Raw genomic sequence first — 27,892 nt, 5'->3', positions numbered from 1 at the left:
AAATATTTATAAAAAAGGCAGTTATATATCAGTGAAAAACAGCTATTAATTTGCTGTACCCACCCCACATGATTTCCACGTGCTTCAGAAGACCTTCGCTTATATATAGCCAAACCCTGTGCTATACCATTTGCCATTTCCCCTTCTCCCAAATACCACCTTTTGCTTCCCCCTGAAAATTTACTCGCAGGCGATCGCTGAGAAAACCAACAAGACAAGAAACATGGCAGATATTGCACAGAGGAAGAAGAAGTTAGCCATGGCTCTCATCGGATTAGACGAGCTGATAAAGAAGTGTCAGATTGGCGAGCCTTTATGGCTCACTCGCCCCGATGGCTCCACCACTGTTCTCAACGAGGACGAGTATGTCCGGAGGTTTCCCGTTGGAATTTTTGATCCCCGGCCTTCTAGGTATATGTCCGAAGGTTCACGCGCAACTTCGGTCATCCTCGCATGTCCCCCAAACATCATCCAGATTCTCATGAATGTGGTAAGCTGATCGTGATCTGATCAACAATTCTTATCTTTCTTACTTGACGATTATGGGGATTGTATACATTTATATATGTGTGTGCGTGGGGGTGTATGCCTTTTTTCTGTGTACAGAATCGATGGCCGACTGTATTTTCTGGGATTGCGTCTCCGGCTTTGACTTGGGAAGTCGTAGTAGCTGCTGTAGGAGGCAGCTTTGATGGCACTCTGATAGAGGTAATATATATTTACATATTGATATACATATCTGTATATATATAGATAGATTATTGTTGAGTAAAAGAAATCTGATGTGGAAAATGTCAGGTAATGGGAGAATTTCATTTTCCTTCGCCGGTTGTGCCAACCCGAGAGAGCCACTTCTTGAGGTACTCTAAAAAATATGGTGAAGGGAAGTGGGCTATAGTTGATGTCTCCTTGGACAAGTTGTACCCTAATCAAACCAGTGCCACCTGTCGAAGAAGACCTTCTGGATGTATAATTGAAGAACTCCCTAATGGATGCTCTAAGGTAAAAACACACACACACACACACACACACACATACATACATACATACATACATACATACATACATACATACATACATATATACATATATACATATATATATATATATATCAATATGTTTTTGTAGAAGACAATACTGCTCCGATTGAATTCAATGACGATCTGAAAACATCATACATGCATACACCTACACACACTCCCATCTATATAATGCTTTGAAGTCCTTAATCAATTACTTTTGCACCTTAGGTTACTTGGGTTGAACATGTTGAAGTGGACAATCATGGTGTTCATCATCTGTACAAGGACATTGTTAGCTCCTGTCAAGGGTTTGGAGCCACAAGATGGATTTACAGTCTCGATAGACAATGTCAGAGGTTAGCAAGCTCGATGGAGATCAATGCTGCCATAGGTGGTACGTAATGTCATTTACTACTTCATTATTCTTGACCCAATTTATATACATATTATATGAATGTTTTGGTTTTGCTAATATATGGAGTGAGGAATTTCAGTAATTACAAATCAAAAAGGAAAAGCTGGTATGTTGAAGCTGGCTGAAAGAATGGTTTCTATGTATTTCAACGGGGTTAGTGCTTCGAATAACACTGGCTGGGCGAAACTACTCGGATCTGGAATTGATGATGTCAAAATAGCGACAAGGTCTAATGTGGATGAACCAGGCAGACCATTAGGCGTTTTACTGTGTGCTACACATTGCTTATGGCTTCCTATTGAATCAAGAAAGCTCTTCGATTTCTTTCGTGATGAGAACAATCGAAATAACGTATGTGAGCCTATAAATCTCTAGTTAGAATCTGTGAATCTAATCATTTTCTTGCATCTATAATTTAATTGAATTTCTTTATTGAACTCAATTACTAATTAGATTATACATGTGAGATTTTATCTTCACTTATATTTTTAATTAAATATTTTTTTTGTGATAATCGTTAATAGAATACATGCATTACGTGATATATGTTCATGGAAGAAAAATATTTATACGTTCTTATATTTATGCATGATTTTGAAACTCTTTATAAATATTTTATAAACATTCTTATGCATGTATATCACGTTTACTAAGAGTTATCGTGTTATATTAATTGAACGTGTATTTTACGAATCCATCAAATTTTGTCAATAAATTTAATTATTCCTTAAATTGCATGTTAATTTTAAATTTTATATCTATATTTAAATCAAGATCTTGTTGTAACGTCAATTTATTTAGGTGTATTATATATATGCATGCATGTTTATGAATGTTTTGCATTTATTTCAAGCATTTTGTGCACGTTCACGTGCACAATACATACATATTTATTTATATAGTTCAATCATTTTACATTTATTTAAATTTTAAAAAAATACAACGATTTTTTAAATATTGTCGATAATTAAGCTTATATATGTATATATCTTTAATACGTTTAGAAAAAAGAAGAAAAATATATATACTATTGATGAATATCAATGATATGAATATATCTTCCTTAGCTAACTTCTCATGATTTTTTTTAATCTATAATACAGTGGGATGTTCTTTGCAAAACTGGATTTGTTCAGAAAATTGCTCACATTGAGAATGGGAGGGACAGTGAGAACTCTGTCTATCTTCTTCGAGTGAATGTAAGTAAATTACAAATAAAGATAGAAATTCTTTTGGGTTTTTTCTGGGGTCAACATATGTAAATTACAACCAGATATAAGAAATCTTTTCTTTTGCTTAATACTCCATTTGACTCATATAATTAACACACACATATATACTTTGTTTTATTCACAGGCTGGTGATGGAAGCTTGAGCAACACAGTGATTTTACAGGAAAATAGCATAGATGCAACTGGTTCCTTTGTTGTTTATGCTCCTATGGACACCACTAAAGCTTATAATATTCTTGATGGCGGGGATCCTCAGTTCACAGCCTTTCTTCCATCTGGTTTCGCCATCTTTCCCAATGGACCAAACAGATCACTTCTAACTATTTCTTTTCAGATTCAGCTCCATAAAATTCCTACTGCAAAATTTTCTGATGATTCAATTGATGAAATCAAGAATTTAATTGCCGACTCCCTGGAGAACATCAAGACTGCTGTGATGGAAGAAGTTGGCCAGTCCTCGGGAGATTAATGTTTTAATTATGTCAAAAACTTGGAATAATTCTTACAATGCCCCTTTATCAGTTTGTTTTCATTTTGTTTTGCATGAATGGACATAATTCCCGTTACCAATAAATTAAACTCTCTTTCTTTTTTCTCTTATCTAGGACTCGTGATTTGATTCTTTTTTTTTTTTTTTAAAAATCATTTTCCAACTATTATATTTCTGTTATATATTACGAATATATATGTGTTTTTACAGAAACTAATTTATAAAAGATGTATTTACTGCATTTATCTAAGTGGACCGGTCCAAAATTGTTACAACTCATGTCCAATTATATTATAATGTTTGGGTTCTACATTCATTGTTAATCCAAACTCAAGCCTTTAACATTATGGATCGGATTCTCCTGATGGGCCTCCCCTTAGCCCATTCAAGGCCCTCGACAAGTCTGCTCTGACCCGACCCATAAATATGGACACTCACCTCCCCCCCCCCCCATCGTACGTGTCTCGGGGTAAGTAGAGAACAAGCCCAAACAAAAGAAAAGGAAGCCATTTCCAAATCACGTTTGTCATACCTACCCATGTTTTTCCTGTCCGCTGTAAAACTGTGGGTTATGGAAAACAAAACGTTACATTTCGCTTCTCTATGACACCATGTGCCCTTAATTTTGGCTTTTTATACCTCACATGTTTAAAAACGTCTGAATCCTCTCTATGAGATTGTACTAACTTTATAAATTAACTTTTATCATATGAAAAAAATAAATAAAAACATGCATGGTAATTAATCTTTAGATGTGATGCTCAATACTTGTAACTATGAGAATTTAGGTACAAATTACATTTTCTACCTACGAGGAGGAACGCATATTGTTCTAATTTTATATAAAAGTTTATACGAGCTCGATCTTTGTAATTTTAATTACAAAATTTATTATATTTGAATTTGTAGAAATGTGTACAAATTTTTAGTGAAAATAATTATACATTTGCTGTACAAATTTTGAATTTATTGTAGCTATAGCCTAATTAAATTTTATTTTAAAAAAAGTGTAATTAGATATTTTGCCATGAAAATATATAATGAAAAAGAAATGAGCTTTTTTTTTTTTAATCTATGTTGGTGTTTCCTAAGGATAGGATACCTTAATAAATTCTTTTCTTTTTGACATGATGACTTACTTTTCTATTACATGTTTGCAAATGAAGATTTTGCTTGTTGTAATTTGTGCAAAAGAGTGTGTAGGTGGGACCTTTAGAAGATCATTAAGTTTAATTTTTGAAGTATTAAATGGAAGGTGTTAGATGGGAATGGATGTTAGTCATATTAGATTACTAGGATCCTTAAACTAAATAGTTTTTGTTATGTGATATATAGATATCTATTATATTTATATTTTGTGATTTTCCACAAAGGGTGAAGATGGTATTAACTTTTTTTAAAAAAATTTATTTTGTATTTCAATCTAATTTATTTGTTTATAAACCTATTTATTTGGTTATAGGTAATTTTTACAACATCTTTTAATAGAGAGATAATTTTTCAATATTAAACTATTTTGAGAGATTTATATTGCTTGGTCAAAAGATTCAACATCATTCGAATTGACACATGTTGTCACAACTACTATCTGTCTCGGGATTATGTCTTTTAGTGCTATTCCACCGTCTATCAAGGGTCATGTTAATGTCTTCTTTTAGTAATTAGAGAAGCTTTTTCAATGTATTTATGTTATGCTCTTTGTATTTTTACTCGTTTATTTGTAGATATCTGTTTTTGCTATACTCTTTGTAATTTCTAGGATTTAGTGTTTGTATTTTGTAAAATTGTTATTTCGTGCATGATATTTTATATGTCTTTCTATTCAACAAAAAACTTGCCTTGTTTTGTTTTATTTTTTTTTTTAAAATTTTTCAACTTTTTTCATATATGAATCTATTTTATTGGAAAGAGAAGAACTTATATATTTAACATATGAGCAAAGTCAAAAATAAAATTTTTGTCTAGAAAAATGTATAGAGAAATGATATATTCATACAACTTTTAAATGATATAGTGATTTTCAACTCTTTTATAATATAGGCAAGTCTAAGTCATATATGTCACGACTTTTTAATATCACTATTATATTTTATTGTGTCTTTAATCTCCTAAGTTATTTTTATCATATATTGATATTAGTGCTCGGCCAACAAGGACAACCATGTGTATAACAAGCTTATTTAGATTATAGCCACACTAACAGAAAAATTGAGTGTATAACAATGTTGTAATAAGAAAAAACATAGGTAACTTGAGCAAATCAGCACAAATCGTTTATGATAATAACATGATAGTGCAACATTAAGTTCTATGATTTTTTTTAAAAATTCTCATTTAAGTACTCAAACGACTATATTAATTAGGTCACAGATTTTAAGGACCGAATAAGTTTTCAAACGGCTACTATGACAACGGCTACTGTGACAACGATTATGTAATCATTTCGAAACGTTTAGTCAAGTTGTTAGACCAGTTACCTAAAAAATTTTGTCGCTAAGCAGTATTTTACACTAAGTGATTAGTCATCATTATCTTTCTGTGGTCACGATTAAGTCGTGGATAGTAATATTCACTTTTTTTTCTCTTTTTTTGAGATAATATTATCGAAATTCGAACTCACAGTATTAATAAAGAAACGTTAAATTATTTTTCTTTTTTTTCCTCTTTTTTATGAGGAAGAGCAAAATGAGGAAAAAAAAAAAACAATGAAGCACATTTCTGAAATCTCTAAATCTCAATTTAAAAAATTCCTAATTGATAAAATTTTGAATGGAAAGTATTGATTAATTGAGATATTATTAGATATTTTCCCCTAAGAGTAGATGGAAAAACAAATTATGAGATGAAAATTAAGAAAATAATTAACTTTTTTGCTTAAAACAAAACAGAAAAAAAAAAAAAAGAAGAAGAAGAAGATATGAACAAGCAATCTCACTATATATTTTACCCCATTTTCTGAACGTTATAATTGGAATTAGTGCTGTAGTTGCAGAAAATAACTGGCTGGCTGGCTGAGGCGGAGGGTTGCTCTACTGGCAACACGTGTTTTCCACGCGCCTCAAAAGCTGGCCGGTGGTTTTCTGGCTTAATTTCCATGCTTAACCCCGAAAGGTTCATGAACCGCCGGGAAAGGAAGGATTCGCCGCCAGTTGTGGCAAGAAACGCCCCATTGCCACCCTCTTGAGTGCCACGTGTAATAATACCCATTTTGGTTCATAGAAATTTCGTACTACCTTCCGACGTCTCCACCCACTTCTATATAATAACACCAACCCGTTCAACCCTTCGTCACAACCTCTCTCTCACTAAAAATCAAGAAGAGCAAATCTCGCATCCATGGCGGACGAACTTGTCGGTTTCTCGAAACTCCCTCTTGAGCTGGTGGCCATGATCATTACCTTCCTCTCCTACTTCGACGCCTTTCGCCTTTGCCTGGTGCGCAAGGACTGGTACCGGAACAATCTCTGGTTGCGCTGCGGCTCTATTGATCTCGACGAGACCACCTTCATGTACAACTCAGCCAGGTATAATTTCATCAACATTGGCCGGAAAACCCGAGCGCAGGAGCTGAAACGACGTGGGAAGCTCAGATTCGTCGATTTCTTGAACCGAACAATGCCTCAGTTGGTGACTCCGGTGATGTCCAGGCTCAACTTCCGCATGTGTTACGCCGCTCAGTACCAAGAGCTGATAGATAACCTGATCAAATTCGCGGTTGCCAAGCGAGTTGCAAACTTGAGCTTGGATTTCTCAGACGGAGACCCATTGTTGAGCATGGATCCTCCGCCGAGGTCGATTTTCTGGAGGTTCGAAGAACGACCATCGTATGTCCTACCAAGCTGCTTCTTTGAAGACGCCAAAGCGATCAGGATCTTGAACCTGACCTGCTGCTGCTTGGGCGTTTTCAACTTTAAGGGGTTCTTGAGGCTGACATATCTGTGTCTGAAACGAGTTAACGTTTCAGAGGACGAGGTTATCCATATCCTGAAGAGCTGTCGGCTGCTGGACACTCTGAGTTTGTTGGATTGCCGTGATCTGCCCAGGTTAGAAATCTATTTACCGGCACTGCGGCTGAAAAAGTTGATCGTGAGGGATTGCAGTCCGCTTTCGCTCGGAATCGAGCTGCTCCTTCCAGGGCTTCTGTACTTTGAGTATGCAGGAAGGCTGGTCTGGTTCAGTCTGAAAAATATGACTCACCTGGAGGAAGCTGTATTTGATTTTCCTTTGGATACTACTCTTCCATACTATTCTCAGGAGCTAAAGACCTTTCTTTGTGGCTTTGCTAATGTCAAGATCCTATCGATCTGCACCTACGCTATCAAGGTATCTACATATACATATATTTATATATAAATTCATTTTCTCTATGATATATAAATTTTCATGCTACAAGATGATTTAATTATGGTTTAAAACATGGTTAGGCAAATGATGATCCTCATTATTCAATTAACTAGTGCATTAATAATAAATTCTCATGAAACTCAAATTTCTTTTTTTTTTTTTTTTGTGATTTGTTTTATGCAAAGATATATGCTATTTGATATCCAACCTTCATTGATTACTCTTTCTTTTTACTTATAAAATGTAAGTGTTTGAATCTATTGTGGTAACACACACATGTAATACATTGGTGGTTTCATATATGATTTCTAAACTTTGATCGTTAACTAGAATATCTAAATAGAATATTAATTGATGTAATGGGATATGAATTCGTTATCTTTATATTATAAATCGTATAAGAATTAATTATAGAATTTAATAAAATTTTGATATATTTTATATTAGGATTTCTCTTTTAAATTAAGAATAAATTTTCGTATATGATAGAAATTGTATTAATTTTATCTCAAATTAACATAATTGGAATTCACATCAGATGAGAAACGATCTTAGGGTTTTAGTGAATGGAAGCAAACAAAAAAGTTAGTAGTGATAAGAAGATGTAATATTTGTAACGACAATTTATTATTCAGAAATAGAAAAATTAATTAAGACTAAATTCTCTTGTTAATCTTATAAGAATAACTTTTTTTTGGTTGTATAATTTTATATTTATTTGTTGATTTTCATAAAGAATTCTCTACCCTCATGACATATGTTTGTATATATGTATGTATACATAACTAGATCCTCCCTTCGGAGTACATGGAAGGACCATCATATTGCAAACTTCTGTTCGCTGAGCATCTGACTCTCAAGACTCGCGCTGAGCCAATTGAGACCCCGGGGATATTGTGCTTCCTTCAAAACTCACCTTTGCTGAAAACTCTCACCATTCTTGTATTTCTTCCCCAACGCCCCAAGGTCAGTATATTATATAATTTCATACATACATACATACATACATATATATATATATACACACACACACAACAACAACAACAACAACAACACAATATATTAACGATAGTATTTTGATTTTGGTTTCAGTTCACTCCGTCTGGCCAAAATCGTGGGTACAGCGAGGAAGCATATTATGGGATGCTGGAGAAGAGCGAGACGGATTCTCTGGATCGTCTTGAAGAAGTTGAAGTGTATGGATTTACTGGGAGGTACCATGAAATTGAGCTGCTGAAGTTCATCCTGAGATCTTCCAAGTCGCTCTCCAAGCTGACTGTCACTGCGTGGATTTCGATCAACCCAGAGTATTACTCCAGGGCAACTGAAGAAATCATGCGTGCAAAGGTTGCTTCCGAGTCCATCGTCTTCACCTGGCGTTGAACTGCTGCATTTTCAGATTATATTGATTGATATCTTCCATGCATTCTGCCGATTATGTACGCATGAAGCTATAGATATCAGATGGGCTAGTATATTTTACCCGTGTTTTGGGAGATAAATAACTTCTCATGGGAGAAGCATTGTGTTTGATATTTCCGTTGTCATTGAACCTTGATTTGAAAGGGAATGTTTTTCTGGTTTGTTTTAATCATTAGAGCTGATATATACGTATATATATATATATATGCGCGTGTGTGGATATTTATAAAATAAATAAAATAATTAAAAAAAAAAGGTTAGGAGAGAAGGAAAAAAACGAAAGCAGAAAAGGGGCAACGGAAGTAATAGAGAAGGCCAGCAAAGTAGTAAGAAGGGCGGGTCCTGGTGTAGTTAGAAAGTTATAAATCGAAATGAGTATTACTCAGCACACCCTGCCCCTCTCTGCTTTATTATATATTTAACTTTATTTAAATTAATTAAAATTTCTTTTTATCTTGTATTGTTATTAGGCATCATATTTTAAATATTTTTTTTTAAAAAAAAATTTATATTTTTATTTTAATTAAAATTATTTAAATATTTTAAAATTAAAAAAACTATGGTGAGTAGAAATCTTTTTATCCACTTTGAGTATTAGATAAGTAGAAATTTATATTTTTAGCCGGCGTAAATTGTTAACAAAGGTTTTATAATTATAATTTTGGTTATAAGTTTTATTCAATTTCGATTTAATTCTTATTTAGTTTATTTCAAGGTTAAAATTGATATTTCCATAAGAATAAAATGATGGGCAAGTGATTCCGTGAATCACATGAAGTTTCTCTGGAGGAAAAACGTTAGTTTCCTAAGTAATTAATTCCACATTACTGACAAGTTGATAGAACTTATAATTTTAAAAATAAAATTTAATATGTCTCTATATGTATAAATTAATTATTTATTATCGACAAAATAATTTAGATTAACAACTAATAATTAATATAGTAAAATACTGTGTTACATTAATTGTTCCTAATTATTAGTTTATTATTTATTACATTTTTTTATTTTTTAATTTGTCCAAAAACTTTATTGTGCCTGAGACTGGACCTAGGCCCAAACTTAAACTGAATTCTGACCAAGCCTGTGCTTTAGCTAACTGGATTTAGCTGGGCCAGACACTTGGCTCTCATTTGTTGGATTGAGCCCAGTTTAGCTGCCAATATGTTTCGAGCTGTCCAATCCATTGACCACCTCTGTTAGTCTGATCTCTCTGTGCCCGAACAACAGTTTCTAGCCGGAAGAAATACGCCGAGTTCGAGACGTTGCTATGCCCACAAAACGCTGCTTCACTTGTTAGGAAGAGTGGGAAACTGGTGGGAGGACTGTGAAGTGCAGACTGTATTGAGAGGGAGGTGGAAAGAGGAGAGAATGAGCGAGGTAAGAGAAGTGCCACGAAGAGAGAGCCCGTGGGGTTTGCCGGAGGGAGACCATCGTCAACCCAAGTCCCATCGATGCAATGACCGAGCTGAGGATGTTATTCAAGTAACTTTAGAACCTTGTTTCTTCTTCTTCCTCTTTTTTCTTCTTCTCTTTTTTTTTTTTTTGGGGGGGGGGGGGGGGGGGGCGGTATTCGAACTGGACCAAAGTGTGATTCCTTATTTAGTTGTCATAGATATTAACAGAGGAGGCTGGCGATTCCTCAGTAGGCGAAGAACAAATTGAAATTAAATAATTTTCTGCTGTTATCTAATTTATGAATGTTGATCTCTGTTTAATCTGAGGAAAGAGGAGGCTTGGAGGAAATTAGATAGAAAATGGAGGAGTTTGAAGATCGATGAACTTTCATTTGTTATTATGAATAAATTTAGAGAGTGTACCTCAGATTGCATAGACTCTTATTTGAGATTTGATAGTTCGAGTCAGGTACTACCTCACCCCTGTCTCAGAAAAAAAAAAAAAAAAAATTAACCGCTGATAGTTTTTAGCAGGAAACTGATAAGCTTTGGAGATGTTACTAGTCTAACTAGTTGGCAGATTTGTATTTAGCTTGGAATTTGGATTTGGAGTCAAAACTAGTAGATGCCTGGTATAGTCCTATACTCCAGGATCTAGTTATGGGTCTCATGCTAAACCTCTGTTAATGCAGATGATTGTTTCATAGGTCCCACCCTTTACATATTCTGATCACAGGGGAACCCAACCTTCTCTCTGGTAATAAAGTTCCACGAGCTCCCAAGAAGCATTGGAAGGAGAAAGACCTTGCCCATGAATTAACACTTTCTATTGACCATGTCAAACCTTGGTATCAACAAAGCCTAAGGAGTTGGACACATGATGTCGAAGAAGTAAAGTGGGAGAGTTGCTACTAGTCCTAGAATCTCTTTAAGCAAGAGATATGGAAAGCATGCTACCAATGCTAGAATTTCTTCAAGCAAGAGATATGGAATACAAGATGTAGTTTAGAATATTGAGCAAGAGTAACTTACAAGCTACGATCCTAATACGCTTCAGAATGGTGAAGGGATTATAGAATCTAAGAACCAATTTTTGATTGCGCTTGTTACCCGGGGAAATCTAGCGATAAGACTGTAATTTGGGGAGTGCCCAATCACCTGTAGCAAAAGAGACATCATGTTTACTAGAGTCACTATAACATTGTGAGTATGAGTTGAGGCAATCATGCAACTCCTATGGAATGAAATCTCAAGTTCCTGATTCAAAACCTGCAGTCTCGAGATGCTCTAAACAAAGGCAATGAGAAAGCAATCTAGGAGTAGGTCGCCCCTACACAACTTGAAAGGGCATTGCCTCGAGAGAGGAATGAAAACCAGTATCATAAGAATACTCTGCCTGAGCATTCAATTCACCTCTGTGTAGGCCTATATCCGAAACAACAAAGATATTGGGCCAAACATGATGGTGTACAGGGGTAGTAGAGCGAACATCACTATGATATAAGGATGGGACAATGAAAAAGAATGCAATAATTAGAATATATATGCGTGTGTGAGAGCAAGACGTTTTTACCTCATGAAGGAGAAAGTCCTTTTACGAAGTGCAATGGGATATTGGACCAAATATGATGTTGTACAGGGAGAGGCTGCAGTAACCCAACAGGTTGGAGGTGCTCCACCTTATTGTCTTGACATATGGAACTGAATAAAATCCCTCTCAATAAAGATCGAAATTCAATCTCTTCAAGTTTTTCTGGTAGCCTTCATGGCATTGATTGTGAATGGCAACAATAGAACCATTTGAAGAGGGGAATCAGGTGCCCAAGGAACAACTTAACCTTGTGCAAAATAAACCACCAAAGGGAAGTCCAGGATTCAAGTATCTCTCTCGCTAAGATCTTTTTACATTGCTGTTGTACCACAGATGAAGTATTATATGCCAAATATCTTCAAAATAAGCCAATTGAAGCACGGATGAAACAACTCATTGCACAATTTGCCATTTCTCTTGATACAGCATTAACAACAATACTTTTCTGTTCTGCCAAATACTCCATCATAAAGTCAACAGCCCATTAACCTGCTAACCCAATCTTGTTCTAATGCATTTTTCCAAAAGGGATTTCAGGCTATGTTGATCTATTCAGATGAGGAATTTTGGTCCCTTAGATTTGTATGCCAATCCCAAATGGCCTTGGTCAATCCAATTTTCATAAGTAGAGAGCTGAATGTGGTGGGTAGCTAGAGACCCACTAAGTGAAAGCCACATGTCTACCTTTACTCTACTTTGCCTTCGATTGGCTTTGTGCCATGTGTCAAGCTGACTTTCATGTTAGCCTAGCGTAGCTAGAAAGATCATTCTTTATCTCGTTCATTGGATGATTGCTTGGGCAAGTAATACCTAGAACTTCTGTTCTTGATTGAGAATTCTCATATAGAATGAAATTCTTTTTTTTTGAACTTTTGAAAGACAACATATCCCTAGTCTTCCCTTTTCTGTCGCTATTGCTTTCTACCAATTGATTTTGAATCTTGAAGTTTTCATATTTCTGTTTGTACTCAGTTATTGATATATTTTCTTGAATTAAATTGTAAACTTTTTCAGTTGGGTTAAATCGTTTTTAATTAATCTCATCCCATGTTTCATTTTCCAGTTGTTTTCTTCTTGTTAGATTCTCACCAATGCTGTAGCACCATATTTTTGTGAAACCCATAAGCTTTATCTTGCCGAGTCTGACCCTCCATGCTTCCTACTTATTATAGTAGTTAAAATATTTTTTCACTCAATTAAGCACTTGATTAAGAAATCAGGATCCTTTCTTTCATTGGAATCAGGAGTTTCTCCAGCATTTTCCTCAATATGTTTCTCATCAACGGCAACTATAATGCAACTGGCCAAATTTGAACAACTTGGAGAACTTCTCTCGTTTGTGCAAAGCCAAGTTCTGAAGCTCTTTTAAAAGTGCATTTCCGGAATTTTGAATTGTCTTCATAGAATTCTCAAGTGCAGCTAATTTAGTATCCCCATTTCGATTATTTAACTCAGCATTGGCGCCATTGTTTAGTTGATATCTAATGAGACAGTAGAAAGGAAGAGCGGAGTAGGAAAATCTGGACCAAGTGATGGGAACTGGTCTAAAGGTTTCAAGTGGCCTTGTTGAATCGGTTGGAACAAAAAACTTGAACATATAGGTCAAGCAAGGCTCACGCTTCGGCTTCTGGCCATCAGATAATATTGAGGTTCTGGTGCTTGACTTGTCAAACGGTGGGGGTTATAGGTCAGATTTAGTGAGATGTATTGTTGCCTCGATGGTGGCAATTTGATGGAACAACTACTTGGCAATTTGGTGGAATAGGTCGAGCAAGACCAAATTGCCGAATCTCACTCTGGCCATGCATGAGGCTCAGGCTCACTGTTCAGCTTCTGTTCATCGGGTGATGCTAGGGTTCTGGTGCTTGACTCATCTGGTGGGGGGGTTATAGCTTGAGTTCAGTGAGGTATTGTTGCCAAAACTGTGGCAATTTGGTGGAGAACTACCTGGCATTCTTGCAGCAGCGAGCATCGCATTCTTTGACAAAGTTTTGTGGCTACGATCAGGGACCTGCTGGTCAGAGCTGTCTAGAGTCTTCGGTGGTGGCTGTATCAATTGCGTCCTAGTTATGGGTGGTGATATCGATTTTAGGGTTGCCTTCGTCTTTTGCTCTTTATGTTTCTTTTTTTTCTTTTTTTTCCAGATGGTTTGGGACTATATGGATGGGGTTTTTTTGTGTAGGAAGGTTTATCTCTCGTACCAATGCAAATTAAGGAAATTAGGGTTATTTGACTACTTAAGAATTTTGGGATAAAAATCTGAACATTACACCTAAAGATGTTAACAGCTTGTTTAAATTTGACTGCATCACGCAACCAGAAAATTGAGAAAATCCTCAAAGTACTTCATTGAATAACTCAATTTTCCTAAAAAAATGAGCATACATATGTATCTTTAAGCTTTCTGAATAATTTTCTTAAATTATGATTTAAGTTAAAAAATACTGATAAGAACAAGAAAACTAAAATACTAAAAAGAATAAGGTTATAAAGTTATTAATGTTATAGTATTAGCTATTGAAAACCATAGTAGTTTTATATTTAAAAGAAATTAAATTTTTAATCTATTTAGAGAGCTAAAACTAGTAAGGATCAAAGAGTACATGTGAATATATTCACTGGGTTTTGCTGGATGATTATACTCTTACTTGGAGCAAACTCTCTGATGTTATGATGACAGGACATGGAGCATTAAGCATATTCTATAATTTCCGTCTGGAGACTTAAATTTCTTGTGTTTTCTGCAGGCTTGTTTTGAGGGAAACCCATTTAAGACTGTACCTGGACCTTTTAAACTTTTCTGGCGATGCATGCGCTCTAAGCCTGGGTATGTTTGATTAGATTTTGACATTCTTTTCTAATCTACTCTTTGGCATCTAATTAGTTTGTGGAGAAACTCGAGTCTTTTTGAAATGGGTGATGGATGTTTAACAGTTTTAAAGTTCTTAGCAATGTAATTGACATAATGATGGATCTTCTTGGTTGGCTTGCTAAATTGAGTCTTGCCATGATCACATACTGATTTTCTAATCTACTCTTGAAGTAGCTAATTAATATTACCTTCAGTTAAGCCTTTTTGACGTGGGCAATATAATTAATAGAATAATGATCTCATCTCGTTTCAATTGCCGTCTGCTCATCCACAATTTGTTCTACTTATCTTGTATCAGCTAGAATGCATTACTTTTATGATAATCTACAATTTGTTCTAGTTATCTTTTTATTTCCACTAGAATGTGCTAGGCTTATAGATTGGTAGAATGTTATTCCTGCCATTTATGAACAAACTTGTATATTTGCACAGGGAGGAGCCAACTGAACCATACACCTATCTGCAATTGGATCCCCCGAAGAGAGAGGTGAAACTTGAGTGATGCAGCTTCCCTGCGGAGCCCGTATAAGTTTTGTATAATGGAGGAGGAGACCATCTAATGTTGGAATGCTTATATACTCTTATCTCCCTTGCTTTAGGTAATTTCGGAGCCATATGGAGGATTGTTTTTTCTTTCAAACATTCAAAATAAAGAAAAATAGTAGTAGAGAAGGCCCTTTCAAATAAAGCACGCTTATTTTGGCAAATGGAATCACAATACAGAGATTTGTAAATTACAATCTGATTGCTTGACGATTCAGAGTAATGGCATTTGTTTGAATGAGAATGCAAAATCTACAATTGCATTTCCTTTCTTTTCCCCTCTTTTGGGCCATATGATCCTGCACTACAATTTTTTAACAACATAAAAAGTATTCAAGAGGAATGGAGATGTGGGCTCCTTCTGCCTCTGCCTCTCTCCAATTTGCTTGAATGAAACAGCTTGAGCAAATGTCACTATTCCGGCACGTGTCCGATTACCCAGATAGAATCAAGGCAACGTGCTTTATGTACAAGAGAACAGGAAACTAGAAGTCAATGATGGGTTCTCCAATGTTGAGATTGCGCTCCACAGTCCATGGCAAGTCGAAAAACTTTGCGGTGATGAACTTGAATATCTTATTTACATTGATGTTATAATCCGCACTTGAGAAAAACAAGGTTGCGTTCAGAGCCCTTGCATATGCTCTTGCCTGTCACACATCAAAATATATATCAACTCAAATAGGATTGAAATCTTAATTTCTTCTAACTGGCATCTCTTTCATCACTGAAATAAAAATTTCGTGTTCGAATGATATTTTGAGCATATTTTTTCTTTAGAAAAAAGAGAATATCTTAATTGTGAAAAAAAGATCATCTACTAAATTGCAAGAAGAAAAGATTTTAGAGGGTGAAAAATTACAATTTAAAAACAAAAAGGAAAGAGAAAACAAATTATAAGATGAGTTCTTGTTTCCATCGCAATAATTTCATTGGACTTAGAGGTTGAATTATTTTTACCTGACTCGCTATTGTCCATTGGAGATCAATGGGGAGTTGGATAAATTCATCGAACTTGGTTCCTATTAGAATAGGAATCGCCGTCTACAAGAAATTCCAGCACCCAATTCATCAAAAACAATCCAAACACAAAGTACACATGTATATTTTCCAATATATAAATATATATATATAGAGGCAGATATGTGTTATCAGTGTGGATATATACCTGGTTCCATCGCCTGGACTTCTGATACCAGCTAATGACACTGCATCGATTAACCCATGCAATTAATGGAGTTGGAAGAAAAACAAAGCCAAACATTAAACGTACAGGGAATGTTGATATACCTGTTTAACGTACATCGGCTTGTTAGATCAAACATGAACAAAATGGCTACCGAGTCCGTGCAGGCCATGGGAATGTTTTTCTGAGAACTTTCATCTCCTACAACAATATATATTCATGATCAGGTCATAATTAAACAAAAATTCTGATTAAAAAATAGTATTATAAGAACTGAAAATTGCTTATATATTAAAAATAGGAATTAATTAAGAAAATACATAAATATAATAGATAGACATATAGATATATACCCTCAACTTCCCAGATGCTATAGGAAATGCGAGCTCCTTTCACGAACATTGTCTTGTCTATCGAATTTATTCCACCTCCCTGCATGCTTTCTTCCTTTTCATTCCCTATATATTTCATCTTCCGAAACGCAAAAAGAAAAAATAATAACAATAATCAATATTGAGGAATAAAGAAAATTATATGAACATTCGTAGCATAATAGAAAATGTAAATATGTGTTTCTGAATATACTGACCAAAAAGCTAGTTTTCCCAATCTGGCAATCGCCGAGGAGGCTGATCTTCAAAGAGACCAAATCGGAGTCCATCTCGTGATGTGGGCGGATAACAGGCGTGGCGGTGGCCGACGAGAAGCCGGAGTCGACGGCGCCTAGAGTTGGCGATGGCGCGGCGGCTAGTTGCAGCATACGATAGCGAGCAGGCTTTCCGAGAGAGCAAGCGAGGATGCGATCCCACAGGGCACGGACGAGACGGCGGAGGACGAAAACTCGCCGTTGGACCCTGCGGCCGAGATTTAAAAAGATCTTTCGCCGGCGGATTTCGGCTTCCATGATCGACTCGCGAACTCTCCGCTCTGCACCTCAGGACTCCGCCCCCCCCCCCCCCCCCCCCCCACAAAAAAAAAAGAAAAAAAAGAGAAAATCAAGAAAGAAAGAGAGGCGGTGTGCGTATTAAATCGTATTGGGGGCCATGAAAATGGAACAGAGAGAGGTGTTTTGAGCTGGAGAGTGGTTTGGGAATGGGGGAAGGGAAGGGTATTTTGGGAAAAACGAAGGAATTGCCCGTTTTGCAAACGAGTTTTTTAGGGGCAAAATTATGAATGAACTGGTTTAACGGGAGAGTTGACCGCTACACGTACATTATGCAAATAGTCCATTTCGCCGGCTCATGTCCGTTCCATGTTGCTTTCATATGGGGGCTATTTTGGGAATTTCAAATTCTCATTCCTTTTTAATTTTAAACAATATTCCTATTATATTAAATCAAATCTAATTTTTAATGCACATTTTAAACAATACAAAAAAAAAAAAAAAAAAAGTATTTATGACAAGATAAACCTAATTTTCTGACATATTTTTGTACCACGAGCCACCTAGTCATGCACTCCATTCCGACACGTACAATGCAAAGTCTTTAAATCTCTTGTGACAAATCAGATACAAATAGTAAAGACTTATCATAGTGAATTTTTTAATCAAATCATAAATTTTCATCTCTGGAATTAAAATATTGTTTATTTAAACAATAATGATGACCTAGTTTGAAATTGGAGTAAGGACCCATTATGAAGTTGAGGTGTGGAAGATTATGTCTGATGATAAAGTTTTCTTGTTTATTGAGAAAATTCTAGTCTAATAGTACTAAAGTCTCGTAAATATGTATAATTGAATTAGTTAAGATGACTATAACTATTGGCCTTTTGTAAAATGATATTTTTTATCACTAATATATTAAATTAGGATTACCCAAATATTTTTATTATTTAAAATATCGTGTGTTAAATAAAAAAAAAATACATAATATTATAATTCTATAATATTATTTAATAATAGAATTTTATGGACTTATAAATCTTTTTATAGTTTGTATAATTCTAGAACTAAATTGAGATATTTATTTTGATTTAATTTATATAATAAATTAACCTATAAACTTTTTAGATATAAATGTAATAAAACTATAAATTATTATCTAATTAGACCAATATTTTTATTATTTATTAAGTCATTAATGTCACTATTTTAAATTTTAATTTCACCAAATTACTTGTTCTAAGGTTTTTGCGTCAAACAAAATATTTTTATTTGTACCGTAAATCTTAATATTATTTTACTAAAACATCAATCTATTATCAAATACCTTTATTAATATTTAAAAAATTGTTTATTTATTATTCATATGATTATGATAATTATAATTTTTAAATCAAAATATGGGGTCCATCTACATATTGTACATATAAGACACAAAGATGATTGCACAAGATTCTAATATTTTGGTAGGTCCATCGGGTAAGGGAAGTTTAGTCCTCAACCATAGGAAGCTAGACAAGGGGGCAAAGTTCATTCAATATTTTTATCAATAACATGTATTTGGTAATATGTCCTTTTATTGAAACTATGAATCTTAATATTCTTACATAATAATTCACCTAACAATTATTAATTAATTTATTTGTAACTTAAATTACAATAAATTTTAATAATTAGATTATTGTATTATTAGTAAAATTAATATTTTTTTTTGTTGTTGTTGTTGTTGTAAGATTTTTTAAAATTAAATTTTTAACTTTATATATTATTACAATTTTACCACAACTTGTACTCTCCGTTCAATTAGGATAAATTCTTGGCACGTTCAACATGTCCATTTTAATGGAAATGAGACATTTAAAAAAAGAGCCGGCAACAAGTCCGTTCATTGGGCACGCTACTTGTTTACTTTTATGCATGTTGGGGCCATAAAATAAAAATATAATTATTAACCCATAATAAAGTATAGTAATTTTTTTTTTTTTTTTTTATAGAGAAAATTCATTTATAGTGTTGGAGAAACTGATCTTACATATTTATACGGTTAAAAAATGATATATAAATATAGAAAATATATTATGTTTTTTTTTATTAAAAAAAAAGAAATAAAAACCAAGTAATTAAAGTAAAAAGTATATGTTCTTGTTACCTTTCATCTCCTTACTTTTGATTTATTTACAAGTTGGGACTTTGCTTAAGAAGGCAAAATAAGAGGCTTCTTCTTTATTAAACTAAAAAAGGAATCATTTTCATGTCATGATAAAATTTTGTTAAAAGCAGATTTTGCTTGAAAGTAATTTCAGTCTCCCTCCATTGATTGAGGCATTGAATTCTTTACAAACACAGCCCAAATGTTCAGTATATCTATATACATTTCTAATTATCTTTTAAAAAGAAAAGGCCATTCATGAAAACATGGAATTTTAAGAAAAGTAACCCACAAAAATCTGGGTCAAGAAGATTTAAACTCCCACATCAATAATTGATTCGAGTTCATTTGCATAGAAATCATGTGCAAGAAACAGAAAGTTTCAACTGGTTAGGCTCAAGCTTGAATTATGCACATGGGTGCCATTCCTTGTTGAAGCAGCATTTATGGTTTTCTTTCAAAAGTCCAAAAGTAAAGTTGGGGCCATTGTACTATCTTCCAAACAGGATTCGAGATAAGCCTTCTCTGAAAGAAAACTCAGAAGAAGAAAAAACAAAGAATTGTCTTCCATTTTAGAAAATTAGTGTTTACTCTAAACAGTCAGACTATATCTACTTCATTGAAAAGCTATGTTGTTTTCACGAAAAATCAAACAGTCAACATCCATATCTTCACGTGAATACAAAATGGTTGACTACTACACTGTGATTTTTCTTTTTGTATTTTCTTTAACAAATGAAATGTTATGGTACAATTAATTTCTACTGATCGTATACTTCCAGAATCTGGAAAATGCATCTCGAAACCTCCATAACAGAATGATGGAAAAAAAGATCGAAGATTCCTTAAGGAGTCGAATTTACCTGCCCATCTGAGCTCGGTGCAGCACTTTGTTTCTTATCACTACTCCTTCGTTTGATCATCTCCTTAATTTCTGCTTCTTTCTTATCAACAAAATCTATCAAGTTCTTGAAACTACTTGTGCGGGCACTGCGTCTTGGTCTGGCAGGTTCTATTTCCTCAACATTGTCACTTTCCTCGTTCTCTGGGCTGAATCTCCGAAACTGACAGAATATCCTACCGGAGAATATTGCAAGAGCAATGATACATGATGCACCACAAATAACAAATAGCCCCCAGAAGCTCTTGAGCGAAAGTTGGTTATCGTCGGTTTCAGTGATTTGCATAGAGCACTCATTATGCGTTAACCATTTGTTGTGGATCTTTTGGAGATCACCATTCTCTGAAAGTTGGAGAATGGCTGTTGACATATCAACAGCAAGAGGAGACTCTCTCTGGAACGCCTGGGAGAAGGAAACGGAACATGAGAACTATACTGGACTGCATTGTAAAAGTTCAGGAACTCCTACCTTGCAATCTCAAGAAACATGAAATGTTCGAGTTCTTACAAGCATCAGGAACATCTAGCAAGAACTATACACAGAAACCTAAGAAAAAAAATGGAAACAACAAATGTCACATACCCGCTAGCATAACAAGTGGTTTGTATTGGGCAATTTACAAATACTTGAGGTGATCCTAATGTTAAGACCAAAAGTTTTAGTAATTATGCAAGTCATAAATTCCAAAAATAACGCGAATTTCAGAAAATTACAGTAAATTATGCCAAGAAAACAAACTAGCCTAACTAGTAAATCGCTTGTCGACCTATTAAATCAAAATAGTTGGGGGCTCGGAGAGGGGGGTTAAGTGATGGAAAAGACATCTCTATGCTTAGATAGCCCAAGCTTGAATTGACAAGAGACTAAAATTATATATGTGAGGATAGACAACTCAAATTGCATTCATCAAAACAGAATATTTTCTTTTTAATTTAAATCAATTTCAAAGAACCACAAGGCATTAGCAATTGAGTTCATAATCTATCTGGTCCACTCCCCTGAGATCACAGTCTGTAACCTTATCTGGTACACATGCCAATGCAAGCAATAAGATAGGATAAGGATGAAACAAACTATGTGATTTGTTCTGCTTCCCATTTGCATATTAACACCCGGAAGTCTCTCAGCAAGCAACAACAGCTGTTTAAAGATCTATCGAACAAATCAGTCGCAGACTCACAGCACACTACAAGAGAAAAAGAAAAACATAGAGATTGATAATGCATCTTACTTAAGCTAATTTAGTGCAACTAGAGATATTTATTGCAAGTTGTAAGATGTAATTGTGCTGCTTCACATTTCAACATCTGTATTGGCTATATTGGGTCCTGAAGTTTTGCTCCACATAAGTCAGGAGTGAAAACAAGAACATGGTCTGACTTAGACTGATAAAGTACTATACTTACAAATCCCCATCCGCTTTTTGTAAATTCTTGTCCCACTGTTCTGAAAGCACAATTTGTGTTGGATAAGAAGAGCTCAATATAAGGAAGCTCATCAACAATGGCAGCAACACCACCACCTTTTGGTCCACGCTTAAGTAAATCAAAATATTCTGCTTGATTTTTCAATTTAACCAGCCTCGACTCTGCTATGTTGAGTTCATTAACAAGATAATTCCATGCAAATGATCCCTCTTGAATTCCAATTGGTTCAGTGCTTGCGATCAAACTGTCTATCCCCTCAATCTGTGATGTTAGCTGCTGCACTGTGAGGATTGATGTCAAACTAGCTGTATAGCTTGAATTGATAATTAATACTACAAAAAGCCATATGATCAGGACCAGCCGCCCCAATGTGCTCACAGTGTTCTCTCCTGCATCCATGTTGAGAAGTTTCAAATTTACCAGTTTCATAATAAGGAATCATTAAGACTTGGAGTTGGAGTAACAACATAAAACAAAAGAGAGTAGGTATTTTTTGTACATACTATGTGAAAAAAACATTGTCGAGAAGCTAAACCTGCAACATCAAAAAGAAATCTCAGTATATGCGGTAAAAGATTAATGGAGTAGAACAAATAAAGGCAGAATATCTAGGAAGTTGCAGATTGTAAGCTTGTGGGTTCCTGCATTAAGGCATATGGCATATGAAACTCTTTAATGCTAAGGAAGGCCCTTATAGGATCTATCACATATTTTTGCAGTTTGAATAGCTATACAAGTCACTTCACATTCATAATATAGCAAAAGAAATTTTTTGTGCTCATGCTAGCAATAGATTGGTCATACTCCGTAAGCATACACTATAAGCAGTACATTGTAGAAAAAATATGCATAAATAATTTACAATGGCTACCCAGTGGTTAGAATTGAGTAGCATCATTTACACCAGAACGAATCAAAAATACTAACCAAAAGATTGTAATCAGCTGTTGCATTGGAGGACCTCGGAATTCATGATTGATCCGGTGCTCTAGAATCCAGACTATAGCCCCCACAAAAAGAAAGAATGCACCAGTTACTAACCACATTTTCAGAGTAAATGGCTTGAGGAAAGCCCACGGACTAGATTTTGCCCTCTTGACAGGAGCTACAACAACAAGTCCTGATTCCCTGAAGGGCTGTGTAAAATCAACAATTTTTGTCCTGTTTGTAACAATTGTCACGTCCCCAACAGCTGCATCGAAGTCCTAAAGAAAAAAAGGACCATATAAGGACAATTGCTAGAACAAGATGTTAGGTATGGTTTAAAAGCTAGAGTAATCAATTTTATCCTGATCACAAAATTTTTGAAGTTCGCTTACAAAGTGATAGTTATCAATATCAAGCAAGATACTTACATTTTGGGCAACCTTGTCTATAAGTTCATTATAAACAGGATTTCTCTTTCCATCTCCATATAGTATATACATACGCGGAACAGGATATGGAAGCAAGTTTATTGCAGCTTCAAAGACATCAATACAATACCCCTTCACTCCAGGTGGGCTCTTGTCCTTAGCAACAAATTCTTTATAACTCACACGATTGGGAACAGCAATTCGAAGTGGTTTCCCATTGTTAGGGAACACCCATCCCCGAGGTGTTGTTGTGGTTTCACCAGGCCATATTGCAGTGTAAAGATGCTGATTACTGGTAGAGGTATTGGGAGGCACTGTGTATAAGATTTCAGGAGCAATAACTGACAGGCCAGAATAGTTTGACCAATAACCAATTCGACGTGTTGCTGTCCCACCAATGTTCAGAACATCAAACGCCGGATTGACTAAATTTTCATCTGAATCAAATTGAACCTGGCCAGTTAAACCCGTGAAGTTCATCCTAAGAAGCACTTGGAGAAGCTGTGGTCCGCCATCAAAAACACGGAGTGAAGAAAACTGTATGCTGCTTCTGTTCATGCTAAGCAACCTTGGGTCAGAAGAGAAAGATACTTTACCACCTTCACTGAGAAAAACATCAAGCGCACGGGCAGCTAACCAAACAGAATCATAAGCATAAAGTGCATACGAATTGAAACCAGCTGGTCCAGCGGTTGCTTTATGTTTTAGATTACTCCATTTAGATAAAAAGTTCTTTTTGAGATCAGTTTCTGGCGTATGATGACGAAGAGCAACAACCCCTTGTAAGAGATTCATTGTGTCAGCATCCACTGGCTCTGTCGCATCCAAAAGTGAAAGAAGCCAATCTGTTGCAATCCAGACATAGCCGCCACTCATCATTCCAAGGGACTTAGCGACCGAAAAAATTTGCAGACCAGAATCAGGATTAACATGCACAACGTAAACACGTGACTCCATCAGGTTCACTTCAACAAGCAAGTTGTCGATAGCACTTCTCGGGGCTCCAGGAGTGAAAGGAGCCTTGTAAGAAATCTTGGCACGCTTCGTCGCCAAAGCATCTCCTAATATCGAAATCCCATTTCTGCCATAGTCATCATCCACAAAGATGGCAACAACTTCCCTCCATCCATAGTATTCAACCAAATCAGCAATGGCATACATCTGGTAGTAGTCACTTTGTGTGGTACGAAGAAAGTATGGGTATTGTAGGGAATTAAGAGTAGGATCTGTTGCTGCAAATGACAAAAGTGGCACATGGAGTTCATTAACGACATGGGAAATGACATGAGCTATCCCAGAGGATTGTGGACCGATTGCAGCAACCACTTCATTTTCCATAAGCTGAAAAGCTACATCAGTTATAACACCCTTGTAAAATTTTCATTCTGAATGCATTAGAGGATTTTCTGTGCTCATATGCTAATGAATTACTTTTGATTTTGAGAATTTATTTTATGTAGCTGATATCCACACTAGATATCAGATCTTGACAGTTAATCACCAAACAGTAATATGAGTAATTGTTTAGCAGTTATTAATAAGAATAATTGTAGCTCCACAGACATTTTTAACACATGAAGCTATTTAAGTTCATAAAGAAAAATAGTGAAAGATGAATATGCGAGCATGTTCTGATTTCAAGTTATGTTATGTGTTTTAACAAAGATATGATTTAAGGAATAAAAACAGTCTTGTCAGCTAAAGACTCAGGACAATCTTGAATCATTTCCGTCCTGTTAGTTAAATTTTTCTAACAAACAGGACTATCTTGAGAATGGTTTTGAAAACAGCTTCTCAAACTTAAACATTTTCAAAGGAAAACTGGAAAAGCATGAAAAATAAAAACCAAGATAATGGAAAAAAACAAATAAAGAAGTTCTTACACAAAATCAGACTACAGTTTGCTTAATATAGGAAAGAAAAAGATTATACATGTAACAAAATTTTTGTGAACTAGCAACTCTAGCACCAAAATTTGCCATTAATGTCACCAATGAGACACTTCCAGAGATCAAAACCATTCTCCCTATTGAACACTCTACAGTTCGCGCAATCAAGGAGGGCAAATTAGAACCAGTTGTCACAAGAAAAGGAAGTTCTTTTTTGATGATAAGAAAGTAAGAGATATACCAAACTCAGAAACTCAACGAAAGAAACTGGTTTGACATTCAAGTCTTCAGCTCAGGAAAATACCTTCAACAGTTCCAGTAAATCCACTACAATTCGTATCATGTAAAACTAGATTCAATTTGGTCCCAGAAAGAATGTTGGGATCAGAATTAACATCATCAACCGCAGCTAAAATCGCAGGCTTCGCTGCTTTCCCAATGACAGAGTCAAAAGTAAAAAGAGCTCCGATACTCACAGCCTTCGGCCTCAGAGGAGATGAAGCATTACTCGCAATCCCAATCCTACCCACAACCTCTACTGGCACCCACATAATACAGATAAAGAATAACGCAAGTATTGTTGTCATTTCCGCGTTGCCAGCGTTAGTAATTGAGGAAACCATCATATTCAATAAAGTATCAATGAAGACGATTTTCAGTCGAGGCTACCATTGATGAAGACGATAAGCACCTGTCAAGAATGTCACCAAGAACGGGAACACAACAAAACCCGGGTACCGTGAATCATTTGAAGACAAAAAATAAGTAAAACCATGTCCCATTATTTTATATAAACAAACTTACAGACAGAGATGGGTCAAAAATGGTCAGTAACAATGAGAACAAGCAGAAAAATTATCAAGAATTAACACTGAGATTTAGCGCCGCACAAGCAGGAAAAAGAACCCAAAAGAATGAAGAAGAAACCACCAATTACTGTCCAAAATCCAGGCTGCTAACTTGGATTCTGGCTGCCCACATGAGAAATCCAAGCAAGAAAGTCACCAAAAACAAAAAATCATCAGATGTAGGCGGTATATTCAAATAAAAATTCCCGTGTTTTATATTCAACAGATATGGAAATAAAAGACAAATATTAAAGAAACACTTGGAAATAATAAACTAATCGTATTATTCAACAAGTTGGGAACCAATACCGGGTTCCGAAAACTCACATGCAAAAATGAATCATAAAGCAACAAAAGAGCATAAAAAAGAGAGAAAAAACCAGAGAGAGAGAGAGAGAAGGCGCTGTCTTGAAGTTACCCAGAGAGGAAAAGTTAATGAAGGCATCGACTCTCAGCGGTAAAGAACCCACAGCAAACTGGAAAAACTTGATGTTAACATAAAAAATGAGAAGAAGGAAACCTGATAGCCCGAACGAAACAGTGCTACAAGCTGAAGTAAGGAATGATTCTCTAGCTTTTTTGTGGCCAACGGCCTAGTTGACAGCCATTTCTTTTCCTTCTTTGGTTAGATATTTGCAACCTTTAAAACCAGCGGGTAGTTTATTTATAAAATATAATTATAATGATATTCAATTTTTATTTATTATTAGATAATATATAATTTCAAAATATATTTAAAATAAAATATTTTTTGTCAATCATGTTATATAATTATTATATATAATCCATGTTTTTCTTTTCTTTTTCTTTTTTTTTTTCCAAATTCTGTTCTTAATTAAAAATAAATTTCTTTTTATTATTTTAAAAGTTAAGATTTGACTTAAATATTTATATACTATTTACATCCATGTTTAGATGTGCCTATTATTATTTTTTATATTTTAAATTTAAATATTCATGAATTGACTCAAAAATTTTGACAAAAAATTATACAAATTATAAATAAAATTAAGAATTCTAGAATAATCTTTTACGGAGCTTATTGAACTTTAATATAGTTGGAGTTTAATTTTGATCCATATATATAATATGTATAAATTAAACTTATATATTAAATTTGTCTAGAATAATTTAAAATTAAATTCAAAAAATAATTAATTATTTCTTTAAATGATTTAATCTTAAAATTAAAAAAAAAACATAGTTTATTATACATCTTACAATTTTCTTAAATTTAAAATTAAAAAAAAAAGTTTAAATAATTTAAATATTTTTCGAAATCAAATCAATTTTTATAAACTTCAAATCAATTAAAACTAAACTGAAAATAACAAGAGAGAAATAAAAATTAAAAAAGAAAAAAAAAAAAAGGACGTTAGACGGGAAAACTGACACGTTAATCTTTCAATTGTAAAATAATTAAAGTGGAGGAATTTTGAACGTACGGCGGAAAACTGACAACTCAGCGAACAAGTCAACTTGTTTGTGGTGGGCCCGGATTGTTTAATTTATCATTAATAATTCCTCATATTAAATTTCCATGTAATAAATTGACGCCGGTATAGAAAATTTATAAAAATAACAATAAAAATATTAAGGAATGTGAAGCACGTGGATTATAAAAGTATAAATTTTGCAAGATGGAAATTCTCTTATTCCCATCATTTATTTATTTATTTATTTATTTTTTATAAACATAATAAATTTATTTAATTTAATTATTATATTTTTACTAATATATTAATAAATTAAAATTTTAATTTTTTATAATACAATTTAAATTTAAAACATTTGAATTCAAATATAAGAATTTTAATTATTAAATTGCTGTATTATTAATTAATTATTTTATTTTTTTAATCATACTATTATCATCAATTCATGAGGCTAGAGGACATAATAGTTTTGTTTTGTTTTTTTTA

General features: G+C 34.4%; 5 protein-coding genes across 11 annotated transcripts; 3 read left to right on the top strand and 2 right to left on the bottom strand.

Moving 5' to 3' along the window:
* The first annotated feature begins 146 nt into the window (after positions 1-146).
* Positions 147-3,269, top strand: LOC110821674 (homeobox-leucine zipper protein HDG2-like). The gene is made up of 7 exons (XM_022051594.2): positions 147-490; positions 607-708; positions 799-1,002; positions 1,251-1,416; positions 1,517-1,788; positions 2,541-2,636; positions 2,794-3,269. Exons 1-7 carry the CDS (start codon positions 224-226, stop codon positions 3,136-3,138), a joined length of 1,452 nt encoding a protein of 483 aa, XP_021907286.2. The 5' UTR covers positions 147-223; the 3' UTR covers positions 3,139-3,269.
* A 3,207-nt stretch (positions 3,270-6,476) lies between these two features.
* LOC110821673 (putative F-box/LRR-repeat protein At1g56400) lies at positions 6,477-9,023 on the top strand. The gene is made up of 3 exons (XM_022051593.2): positions 6,477-7,482; positions 8,293-8,469; positions 8,596-9,023. Exons 1-3 carry the CDS (start codon positions 6,496-6,498, stop codon positions 8,884-8,886), a joined length of 1,455 nt encoding a protein of 484 aa, XP_021907285.1. The 5' UTR covers positions 6,477-6,495; the 3' UTR covers positions 8,887-9,023.
* Positions 9,024-10,106: 1,083 nt separating this feature from the next.
* Positions 10,107-15,600, top strand: LOC110821642 (hexokinase-1 protein). Its single transcript, XM_022051562.2, has 3 exons — positions 10,107-10,410; positions 14,661-14,740; positions 15,218-15,600. The coding sequence occupies exons 1-3, from the start codon at positions 10,297-10,299 to the stop codon at positions 15,285-15,287; spliced, it is 264 nt and encodes an 87-aa protein (XP_021907254.1). The 5' UTR covers positions 10,107-10,296; the 3' UTR covers positions 15,288-15,600.
* SGP2 (Ras-related small GTP-binding family protein) lies at positions 15,463-17,659 on the bottom strand. Its single transcript, XM_022051561.2, has 6 exons — positions 17,104-17,659; positions 16,868-16,985; positions 16,619-16,715; positions 16,497-16,536; positions 16,289-16,372; positions 15,463-15,978 (listed from the first exon to the last, which is right to left on the bottom strand). The coding sequence occupies exons 1-6, from the start codon at positions 17,416-17,418 to the stop codon at positions 15,814-15,816; spliced, it is 819 nt and encodes a 272-aa protein (XP_021907253.2). The 5' UTR covers positions 17,419-17,659; the 3' UTR covers positions 15,463-15,813.
* A 2,580-nt stretch (positions 17,660-20,239) lies between these two features.
* GLR3.4 (glutamate receptor 3.4) lies at positions 20,240-26,638 on the bottom strand. Of its 7 annotated transcripts, none has more exons than XM_022051490.2 (7): positions 26,491-26,638; positions 25,427-25,813; positions 23,234-24,582; positions 22,806-23,083; positions 22,382-22,413; positions 21,858-22,267; positions 20,240-20,853 (listed from the first exon to the last, which is right to left on the bottom strand). In XM_022051490.2, the coding sequence occupies exons 2-7, from the start codon at positions 25,746-25,748 to the stop codon at positions 20,395-20,397; spliced, it is 2,850 nt and encodes a 949-aa protein (XP_021907182.1). In that variant the 5' UTR covers positions 25,749-25,813; positions 26,491-26,638; the 3' UTR covers positions 20,240-20,394. The 7 variants fall into 7 exon arrangements, 4 of the variants coding, with proteins under 4 accessions (XP_021907182.1, XP_088072077.1, XP_021907180.1 ...); XM_088215951.1 differs by having other exon boundaries at positions 25,364-25,813; positions 26,389-26,614; XM_022051488.2 differs by having other exon boundaries at positions 26,389-26,614.
* Positions 26,639-27,892: the final 1,254 nt, after the last annotated feature.

Source organism: Carica papaya, chromosome 3, assembly GCF_054855325.1.
Source record: "Carica papaya isolate Zhongbai chromosome 3, ASM5485532v1, whole genome shotgun sequence".
Lineage (NCBI taxonomy): Eukaryota > Viridiplantae > Streptophyta > Magnoliopsida > Brassicales > Caricaceae > Carica > Carica papaya.
Note: the sequence above shows the minus strand (reverse complement) of the source record. Positions and strands in the feature narration are given on the sequence as shown.